General features: G+C 31.8%; 1 protein-coding gene across 7 annotated transcripts; it reads right to left on the reverse strand.

Moving 5' to 3' along the window:
- Positions 1–1,439: 1,439 nt before the first annotated feature.
- On the reverse strand, positions 1,440–8,677 carry LOC121217773 (serine/threonine-protein kinase STY46). 7 transcript variants are annotated; one of them, XR_005913978.1, is made up of 16 exons: positions 7,811–8,677; positions 7,283–7,397; positions 6,991–7,088; positions 6,741–6,854; positions 6,158–6,212; positions 5,927–6,037; positions 5,588–5,638; positions 4,747–4,922; positions 4,566–4,673; positions 4,316–4,389; positions 4,026–4,201; positions 3,173–3,268; positions 2,859–2,967; positions 2,275–2,355; positions 2,069–2,122; positions 1,705–1,827 (listed from the first exon to the last, which is right to left on the reverse strand). XR_005913978.1 is itself a non-coding variant. In XM_041094026.1 (15 exons), exons 1-15 carry the CDS (start codon positions 8,002–8,004, stop codon positions 1,690–1,692), a joined length of 1,641 nt encoding a protein of 546 aa, XP_040949960.1. In that variant the 5' UTR covers positions 8,005–8,677; the 3' UTR covers positions 1,440–1,689. The 7 variants fall into 7 exon arrangements, 2 of the variants coding, with proteins under 2 accessions (XP_040949960.1, XP_040949961.1); XM_041094026.1 differs by lacking the exon at positions 2,859–2,967 and having other exon boundaries at positions 1,440–1,827; XM_041094027.1 differs by lacking the exons at positions 2,859–2,967; positions 7,811–8,677 and adding an exon at positions 7,642–7,790 and having other exon boundaries at positions 1,440–1,827.
- Positions 8,678–11,339: the final 2,662 nt, after the last annotated feature.

Genomic DNA, 11,339 nt, shown 5'->3' on the forward strand with positions numbered 1-11,339 from the left:
ACCGTAATCAAATTGTTATTAACTTTAATCCCCTCATAATTTATTTATTAATCTTTTATATACGAGTTAACTTTTTTACTTGCTTAGTTGCTTCAATTATCTTTTTATTCTTGTAACTATGTATTTTGAAATTAAAAAATATATTAAATGTAAAAAATGTGATCTTTTAATAAAAATATTTTAAAGATAAAATGTGAAATTAATACCAATAAATTTTAACACGAATATTTTATGACATCATCAATAATTTAATTTTAGCAAAAATTTATTAAGATTCAACATGATAAAACAATTTAATAATATAAATAATACAAAATGTGAAATTTAATTTAACAATATAAATAGTAGATATAAATAGAATTATTATTATTTAGATTTAGGAAATTTTTTTGGATGATTTTAATTTTTAATTTGTGGGTAAAGGGTGAGAAGTAAAAGTTTAGGAAGAAACTAAAAAATTTTGGAGGTTGAGGGAGTAAAATGTTGGGGGAAAATAAATGGGAGGATTAAAATTTTGGGAGGGAAATATTAAAAAAAAAAAAGGGGAGGGGGGAATGGGTTTGGGATAGAAAAGGGTGGGGTGAGAGGAGAGCAAAAGTTATGGAAAAAAATGAGAGGGAGTAAAAGTTTTGGGAAGAAAATAAAAAAGTTTAAGAATTTAGGGTAATAATATAAATTATTATAGTTTGATATTTAGTTTATTCGAATTATTTGAGTTATTCAAATTCGAAAATCAAACTCGATTCGAACTCGAAATTCGAAAAAGAAATTCAAATTGACTCAAATAACTTGATTTGTTTAACTTGAAATTTGAATTTTTTTTTATTTTTTGAGTTGAATCAAGTTTTACTCAACCTAACAAGGACAATTTCTTTGGCAAAGCGGGCAAACTGCCAAATATTGAGTTTAAACCAATCTCATTCATAAACTAGAGTAGAGTCTAGACCTATCCATGGGCCAGGCCGGAAAAAATTTTCGGCCCGCCTCATAGGCCCGAGCCCGATCCAAAATATGGGCCTAAAATTTTGTCCAAGTCTGGCCCGAGAAAAATATCATAAGCTCGACCCGGCCCATTTTTAAAATAAACATTAAAAAATTATTTTAAAAATAAAAAAATTAAAAAAATATTTTAAAATTAAAAATTAAAAAATAAAAATAAAAAATATATATTTATTATATTCAGGCCGGACCCGGGCCAAAAAAGTGGTGCCCGAAGCCCGGCCTATTTTTTAAACGAGCTTCGTTTTTTTGCCCAAACCCATATTTCGAGCCTATATTTTTACCCGAACCATCCCATATTTCGGACAGGCCATCAGACCGGGCCGGGCCGCCCGGCCCATGGACAGGTCTAGAGTAGACCATCAAGCAATTGCATCTCCACTTTTTTCTTTTTAAGTGCAAAAACTAGAGAGTATATATTCATAGATGGCAATAATAAGTTGTCATGTAGCTTTGATGTCCATCACTTAAGAAAAATCGTTTAAATCCACGTGGAAAGAAAAAAAAAAGAATGTATATTACAGGCTACAAATTCCATCTTTCGTGATTCCTGGACTAAAAGCTGTTTCATATGTTCTTCGTGATTCACATTCTGCCAATCCGCTTTTTTCTTGTCTGCAACTCTTTTCAAGGTTATCTAGTATTTATTAACAAAATGGGTAGGCAAATGATGTTATTTGCAACTTTCCTCTATCTACTGGCTAAGTCTTCCAAAAGATTTGTAATTTCAGAAAATTCAGGTCGTAGAGATGGATCCTGTTGCCAGCATCTCTCCAGCAGCTCTACAAATTTTGGGCGAGTATGCTGAGGAATAACAGGCCTTAGACCCTGAAATTCACACAAGGAAGGCTCTTCGTTGGTTCAAGCCTCTTATGCTGGGTAATCATGAACTTGAAATCTAGTAGTGAAACAATTACCAACTATCCTAAAAGACAATAACCACCCTGAATATCACTAATACTTCATGCATGCGAAAGAAGGAATAAATAAATATATCTATGCAAGGATAATGGATATGCATGTCACTAAAACAGAATAATTCTGCTAGTTCTATACTTTAAAAGAATACCTTCTGGACTACGCCCACCGCTGCTTGTAAGGGTGTTAAATTCTCGTATGGTAGCTGGCATCAATAACAAAAAGTAAAGGTTGGTTTTTTGGCCTGTACAACCAAAAACTACTAGAAGAACAAATAACAAAAAATGAACCTTAACATGAACATAAAGTAACTTTCAGTGGTGCTTTCTTTCAGCAAAAATATTGCCAAAGAATTACCTTTCCAGTAAGCATTTCCCATAGCACGACTCCAAAACTAAAAACATCAGCCTTGTGATCATACGGTTTGTGTTCAATCACCTTCCATGGACCAAGAGCAGATAATATGTCAGAGAGCTGGATGAAACTGCTAAAGCAAATAATATTAATCATCAATACAGTCATGGGTCTAGAATGTCATCAAAAGAGTCATCTCTCATAAATTATAGTGTGCGCTCAATGAAATAGTTAAAACAAAGCTGAATAGGTTCTGCGACACTTATTTGTAGTGCTGCATTAACAATAATCAGATTTAAATTTCAAGATCTCCTTATAGTATAGTTGCAAACAAATGAATTAAGGCCTGGAAACTGAAACAAGAAACATAAGATCCACAACTTTAACCCGGAAAAAAATTGAAGACAGAAACATAAGATTGTCTTAAAACCGAAAAAGGAATAGAAAATCTGGAAGGTCATCAACAAAAACAATTCTCAACTTGGTTTAAGTCATTAAAGCTATGCACCAACAAAAAACTAACTCGATAAAACCTTTCTCCTAGTTCTACTCTACTTGTGTTCATTTTTTGTTAATGAGACCGTCACCTCTTACAACCTCAACTCAAGCTCCGGTAAATGCAGCATAACCCTTGCTGACCTTCAATTTTCACCACAGCAAACAATCCCTTAAATCCTTCACCTATTCAAGCATTCACTGAAAAGCAATTTAAACAGCCCTTAGTGGCCATTAAATGATTTTACAAAGGCCTGTTTAGGGCAAGCATCCTGTGGATTGCATGCTAGAACTGGCTTTAAAAAAACTCGATTTGTTATGGACTGATATTGCGGACATTCAATTTTGACAAAGTAACCAAAATGTTAAATATCCAGGAATGAATGAACTTTACAAGAATACCAACCTCTGGAGCCATCCAACGATATGTTCCTGTTTCAGCAGTCATCACACCTGTCTGAGCTTGCACCCTGGCAACACCAAAATCAGCTATCTTGACCACCTGCAACAAAAAAAAAAAAACAGAAGAAGAAAGATTGAAATCAGGGACCACCCAGCTAAATAAATGTGCATATATAAAGCATAAACATAAACTAAAGGAAAAAAATGAACCAAAACAGGTCAATACTTCATGTTATAAGCAACTAATTCTTCCTCACTCCAAAAATATTAAATTTCTCTATTAGAAAACTTTTCCTAGTTTAATACGCAGAGCTTTGTTCATTGAGAGAAAGATGATCAAGATTCTACACCCTCAGATCTAACCACAGCCATACTCCCCCCCCCCCTTCCCCCAACATACTACTAACCAGTGCAAATTCTTCTCAAATCATAATCCTCAAGGTAGTACTCTTTTTAAACCAAAATTTTTATCAATACTATATATAAAAGTAACAACTTCAAAGGTGCAAATAGTGAATGACATTCTTTACTCTTATAATTTATTAATTAACAGTTTTAACTTTAATTATTGATTTTCTATTAAATTAAAAAAATTCAGTCATTTTTAATTTTTTTTCTTTTATACATAGCCTTTATTGAAATAAACTTTTCTGAAATGAAAAAATATCTAATCATAAATTTTATACATTAAAATAATTAATATTGACCTATTATATCATGTACATGTGAATTACTTGTAGTTTAACTAGTGACTTAAAAGCCTTGAGTTACCTCCATACCCTTCAAACTTTTAGTTATTTTGCGCATTAAAGGCAACAAATTTGTAAATAAATAACAAAAACACGTGCATCTCTTACTCCATTTTCATCCATCAAAAGATTGGCAGCTTTCAAATCTCTATGCATTATACCATTTTGATGCAAGTAGCTCATTCCCTCAGAAACATCAATTGCTAGTTTGAGTAATAATGGAAGCTTAAAACCAGATTTTTGTTTATGCAGAAGGTCGTAAATGCTTCCACCAGACATAAACTCTGAGAAAGGACCAAGAATATAAACTGAAATTGGAAATGAACTTTGAAAAGAAAATGAAAATTGCAAGTGTAGTCAGGCAACTAGGAATAAATAGAAAGTCGCATGAAATGAACCTGTCACAATGCACAGGTTAGGAGGGGTTGTACATGCACCGAAGAATTGAACAACATTCTTGTGCTGAATTTTCCTGTAAATTCAAGAAGAAAAGATGATTTCATGATAGTATGGCATAGATGTTAGTTTTTCTTTTCTTAAAGAATCCACAGGCAATTGAATTAGCTCATCAAGAATAGGTAATATTATGGAAATGGAAAAGCAGATGAAGCAGAGCCTACAGTAATTACAAACTGTGATTGAACAGACCTCATGATATTAACTTCTTGAGTAAATTCCCTTCGGAGGTTCTCATTTAGATGCTCCATCCTAAGAACTTTGATAGCTACACCTTGACCATAAAAAGTACCTTTATACCTGCATTCGTCAAAATATGGTTCACAAGTACTATGCACAAACAGAGCATCACATTTAAGGATAAAGAACTCACAAATCACCATAGGAGCAGGAAGCCAATTTGCTTTCATACTTCAACAGGCTAGTATCAATTTCCCAAACATCATTTCCACTACCAGGCATGTTTACATGACTGGAGTTAAGTTTGTTTCCAGTTTTCTCTAGCTCCCTAACATGATTTATTGCATGAGATCTTACAGAGGAAAGCTTCTGCAAAGCAATTGAAACTATAAGATATCAATGCACTGATAGAAGACCACAAGAAACAAGATATTTCAGTATTTTCCTCGATATGATTAACCTCTTTCTTTTAACAAAATAATACACAACATATGTTGGAATGATAAAAGAAAAGGGGCACAGGCAGGAGCAAAAATAAAAGAAAATTAAAAAAATTCAATTTGTTAAAACTTCCTAGAATATTAGGTCATATCCTGTGAATCAGAAATATAACATTAAATCGCCAAACATTCATTGCACCCAATAACATGTACCGCACCTATATGTATACTAAATTTCATGGAACTGAAGCACAGTTAATTTCTCTTTACCCATAAAAATAATCATCAATGTCGTAAGATAAATGTTAGTTCAAAAGAATATATTTCCCATACTCACTTCAGGTGCTTTTCTTTGTTTGGTCGGGGAGGGTGGGGGAGTGGGGAGTGGGGAGTGGAGAGAATACTCACTTCAGTTAAAATACAAAAAATTAGATGATTTAAAATCCGATCAACTGAATGTCTTGGGTTCAACATAAACCATTATAAAAAAGTAAAAGGTGACTAACAAATCGTCCTATTCTACCATTAGCAAGAAAGTGACATCAAAATAATGAATTATTATATAGTTATAAGAGAGATGACGGCTCAGCCTACCTCAACTTTGGATATCTCCTTTACCAATACATTTCTGAGCTGCTCGGTATCCTACAAACAACAAACATAAAAGTATGTCAATCACAATGAGAAATTGAAGGAGAAGCATACAAGTTAGAAAAGTAAATGTCTAATCAGACGAGATGTAAGATTAAAAAAAAAAAAAACCTACTTCAAGACTATAATAAATCAGAAAGACAGAAAACATTGTGCTAGAAATATGCTGCTTAAAAGACTGACGCACATTCTATCATTACCATTAGAAACTCTGTGACGTTGTTCCCATGCAATAATGACTTGGTGTGATATAATATCAGAAGAGAAGAAAGAGTCCAGTACCTCAAGGGCCCAACCATCAACAACAAACACATCCAAGGAATAGCCATCTGTCGTGGAAAAAGCATGTGCTTCCCGAATGTTCAACCCAAGTTCAGACAATAAAGAAGTCAACTGAAATTTCAACATAAAATATCTTTAAACAATGAAATGAAAAATAACTACAGACCAGATATAATATCCAAAAATATCAATATAAGTATACAACTAGAATAAATGAGAGACATTGACTACCTGTGCTAGAAGTTTTGGTTTGTCATTTGTTGAAATAGTGATCTCATGCATCAGCCTATCAAATTATGAATTAAACGGATTATCTCACAAACACTCAATACAGGCTTCTACAAATAAATAGAAAAGACTAACTTCCAAAGTCTTATTCCTTTCATTCCCCAGTAAGAATCCGAAATAAATGGAAATGTTATGGAAAAACAAAATTAGATAGGAAACATAAACGACATCTTTGACAATAAGGCATCTAACTCTGAATATACAAAGCAATGGAGAATCAGGGTACAAACACAGTTTTGCCCAGATGTTGAAAATAGTTTGCCACAGAATACAATGAGCACTAGAAGGATAAGTTATTAACTAGGAAGACCTTATTTCTCCTCTGATTGTATCTTTTAACTCTTCTACTTTGCTTCAAAGAGGAACTGCAAAACCTTTATCATTGTGGTAGAAATTGTTTTATTGTAATAAATGAAGAATCAAGGCAGTTGTATACGCGCAAAGTTCATAAATTGAATTTCTATCATACACATGTATTAATCAAAAATAGCAACATGCAGAGGAGAGATGTTTTAGAAGTATTTACCGATAGTGAATTGGTTTAGCACTAAACATAACTTCCATGTCTTTGACCACTCTTTTAGCATTATGCACAAACTCAAGATCTGATGATGTGCCAAAGGCAGGTGGCGGATGCACCCTAAAGTAGAGGAAAAAGTAAAAGGAGCAACAAAGCATCGAGGAAATTAGACATTACAAGAAATTTAAGATATTTAAATTGACTATTTTGACTCCTTTAAAGAAAGAAGACCAAACAGATGTTTACATAACCATGCCTCTTTTTATTGGGATAATCTGAACACTGGGCATCAGCTTTTCCTGCAAACTTCATATGCACCGACTCAACCTGGCTTCCATCCATGGCAGAACGAAGCTGTATAAGAGAAAAATTTGTAAAGATGAAGCTGGCAGAGCAAATCACTTTAATTCGTTCGAAGGGTTATGATAAAACAACCAACATAAAAGAATTGCACAACCCTTTCATCAACAAGCATCAAATATCAGTACATAATAACAAAGGGGCAAAGCTTAATCCGAAAGATGAATGAGAAGATCCAGCAAAAATACTTGCACAAGCCGAACTTGGATCGCAGGTCTGCCAGCAGGATCACGTGCCTTAGAAAGTAATCTTTTGTGCATAAGAACATCTTCTGCCCTCTCCACATTTACATCAAGTGCATACCTAAAACAAACAAATGAAGTACACCTTTAACTAATTAAATCTACCCCAAAAGAGCCAGTGAATGGTAATTCCAGTTAACTATCATTTCATGACAAAATAAGGGAAAAGCATGGTATTGTTGACGCTCAGGTTGGTAGCTAAGAAACCAATAACCACGATAAAACCAGGAGAAAAAAAAAAGAGTTAACGAACTCTGTTTAAACTTGCAGCCTCTTCTCTAAACGAAACCTCAGCAACGACTAACCTCGAGTCGATATGGTTAATTTGCTGAATTCAGCTTCTCCTTTTCTTTGAGCGAACACACAACTATACTACCAAAACTTGAAATTCACTCACAAACCAAAATTCATCGAGTAACAAGCGAGGGGAAATGAAACGAATATATGGACAAGACGGGATCCGGTGTTGTTTACCTAGTAGGAAGTCTAGAGAAATGAGCCCAAAGTTCATCTTCAAAGGCAGGGAACGTTGACTCCTCAATATTCAAGTCCCTAAGTCGACAAAGAACTTCATTATACACTTCAATCTTTTCTCTCTGTTTTCGTCTCTGACTCGGCGCAAAACCCACCGCTCTACTACTGCAACTCTCCGTATCCGCCATTACCATAAAAAATCCAAAAAGAAGTCCTAATGATTTTTTTTTAAGAAAAAAAGATTGATTAAGAATCTAAAACGGTGGTTAAAATATTTTTTGCTCTAGGATCAGAGTTGGATTAGCAACAAACGACAGCGATTATTTTTAAATTTAGCGAATGATGAAACAGCATAGCGCAGCGTGCGCCCATAGGCTTCTCTATTCGGCCATCCCCTTCTCTCTCCCTGTGTTTCTCCTCCGCCCGTCCTTTTATAAAAATATACAAGAAGCTGATGAAATAAATTTGGAATGTGTTTGGGGGAAAAACAAAAAAATAAAGAAAATAAGGTTAAAGCAGTGGGGCATAATGCGCAACGCACCAGCACAAATCTACTCGGATTCTAACGATGCCATTGCTGCCCTGCTTTGCTTATATCACCACTCCCCAGTCCCCACATATATTAAAATTGCTAATAATAACGACTATACGTCATTTGATTTTGTTATTTTGTGCAGGTCCTGGTTATAGTTGGATTAATAAAATCCAATCCAATGTGCTTGGATGTGGACCTAAACCAATGGGACTTGTTTCTTTCCAGTCTCATTCCACGACCTAATCTGCTCCATCTCCGTGGAATCTTTCTCTAATCTCTTTCCTAATTTTCAAGTCTCTGATGAATATTCTCATTGGAGTTACTATATCGTAACGTCATTTCATTATAAAAATACCCTTGTATTTTATAACAAATACAGGGTTGTGCTTGCTTTTGAAAGCAACGTGCTATAGGGGGTGGCGGTCAAATCAACATGTTTTTTTTTATTTTATTCAATTTCTATAATCTAATGCATTATCCATCCCAAAAATTAATATATCCTCACTGCTTCTTATGTTCTCATATTATATTGCATTGCGTTTAAATTCATGTACAAATAATTAATATTATATTATCACACACATTCACATATATTTATAAATATTACTTAAAAATAAGACATTAATTGAAATGATAAAATTTTAAATCGAAAAAAAATTAGATTTTATATAAAAATATATAAAAGACAAAAAAACCTGCATAATATATATACTTTTTATTTTATAAAATTATCTAAACTAAGTTGAAACACGATTAACGGATGACACTTAATATATAATATAGATGTCACATATTTAAGATCCAATAAAGTGTATTTATTTTTAATGTTTACTGTATGTGAATTTTCACACACGTGTGTTATAATATATAATTATATACATGTGTGGCTCATTTACTAATTTATATTAATTCTTTTATTAAGTTTAAGTCATGAAAATAATTAAAAATTTATTATTATTTCAAAGCATGAGAATATTTTTATTTTTTTAAATATAACAAATACACACATGATAAAATTTAAATTTAAAGACATTGTAATATTTAAAACCCTAATTTCACCATTTCTATTTTCTATCAGAATATCATTTAATTTTACATGAAAAAATTTCACCGAATTTGTCGGCTATATTACCTTAGACGGGGTAACAAAGAAAAATGGATTTTTTACCTAATTAGGATAGAAAAAAAAATTACTGAAATAGTATGTCAGAAAAAAAATTTACCAAAATAGGTTACTTTTTCATGGGAGCCTATTAGATAGGCGCCAATGAATAAAATAATAATAATAAAATTTTTTTATTAAAATATAATTTTATATTTTTTTAATACTTTTTTAAAAAAAATACGGGTTAAAATACGGTCGGGTCGGGTGGCGCCTATCAAGTAGGCGCCAATGAAGGAGCCTGGTAGCCAGGCGCCAATGGCTCTGCCCCCCCCCCCCCCATGGTCTGCTGCTGCTGCCATGCCATTGAAATGTCCCTTCAAAACAATTTTATTTTTGCTATAAGTAATAGCAAATGAACCAAGCTCCAGACGGTAGAGAAAAAAAAAGAGAGAAAGGAGAAGAGGAGAAGGAGAAGAAGAGAAAAAGAAGAAGAAGAAAGTTTATAAAAAAGGTAATGTATTTTTTTAATAAATAATTTTGTTTATAATTTAATAAGTTTATAGTTTGTGAATTTTATGTTATTAATTATTAATTATAAATTATCTATATTTAGTGTTTATAGTTTAGATTAGAATTTTGTATGAATATTTTAAAATTTTTGTATGAATATTATAATTTTTTTTATGAATATTGTAATGTTGTATGAATATTGTAATTATTTTATAATTAAATTTGTATTTATAGTTTTGGATTAGTAATTTTTTGTATGAATATTGTAATTTTGTATGAATATTATAAATTTTTTGTATGAATATTGTAATAATATTATAGTTTTGTATGAATATTGCAATTTTTTTGTATGAATATTGTAATTTTGTAATTTTGTATGAATATTATATTTTTTGTATGAATGTTGTAATATTATAATTTTGTATGAATATTGCAATTTTTTTGTATGAATATTGTAATATTGTAATTTTACATGAATATTGTAATGTGAGGATATATTGTAATATTGCAATTTTTTGTATGAATATTGTAATTAGTTTATAAATAATTTGTTAGTAATTTGGGAAAAATTCACAATATTTTGTGTTTGTAATTATTTAAAATTTAATTTATTAGTAATTTAGGATTAAGCTATAAGTTGTTGTGTTTAGTTTAGTATTTGGTGAGTTTAACATATAAAGTTTATAAGAAAATTAAAAATCATTTCATTAAAATTTTAATTATAAAAAAATTAAAAATCATTTTATTAAAAGTTTGGGTTTTTTACACCAATAATATAGAAAAAAAAATACTGAAATAGGATGTCAGAAAAAAAATTTACCAAAAAATAACTGACTTTTTTAATCATATAGTTGTTGTTAACTTATTTAATTTTTATCTAATGTAACTTTTATATAATTAAATTTTATTTGATTTTGTATTTATTTAACAGTAATTATTGATTTTTTTGAAGCAAATTAACTGAATTCATTTTTTTATTGCAGATTTGCAGGAAATGGGTTCTCTAATTAATAATAATAATCACATATCAAGTACTATTAATGAGATGGTAATAAAATTTATTTTTGATAATCATGTTATTTGTTAAATTAAATTATATTGTATTAACTATTTTGCTAATTTAATAATGTCAGGGTCCGTACCGCGCATTGAGGGGCCGTGTTAATAGTGTAGGGTTTCAGCCAGATGAACGCCTAATACCATACTTAAAGTTAGCCGGGTTCAGATCAGCGGCATTGATTCGGACTTTTGATCTGCGATACGACTTGATTTCCGCTTTAGTCGAGCGATGGCGTCCGGAGACCCACACATTTCATCTGCCGTGCGGAGAGTGTACCGTCACTCTAGAGGACGTTGCAGTACAGCTCGGGATTCTGGAT

Source organism: Gossypium hirsutum, chromosome D05, assembly GCF_007990345.1.
Source record: "Gossypium hirsutum isolate 1008001.06 chromosome D05, Gossypium_hirsutum_v2.1, whole genome shotgun sequence".
NCBI lineage: Eukaryota > Viridiplantae > Streptophyta > Magnoliopsida > Malvales > Malvaceae > Gossypium > Gossypium hirsutum.

Coding starts and splice junctions, on each gene's coding strand:
- LOC121217773 (XM_041094026.1), bottom strand. CDS start 8,004: ATGGTAATGGCGGATACGGAGAGTTGCAGTAGTAGAGCGGTGGGTTTT. Junction 5,639..5,926: donor TTGATGGTTGGGCCCTTGAG/GTACTGGACTCT, acceptor TGTTGTTTGTAG/GATACCGAGCAGCTCAGAAA. Junction 4,923..5,587: donor AGGAGATATCCAAAGTTGAG/GTAGGCTGAGCC, acceptor ATTGCTTTGCAG/AAGCTTTCCTCTGTAAGATC.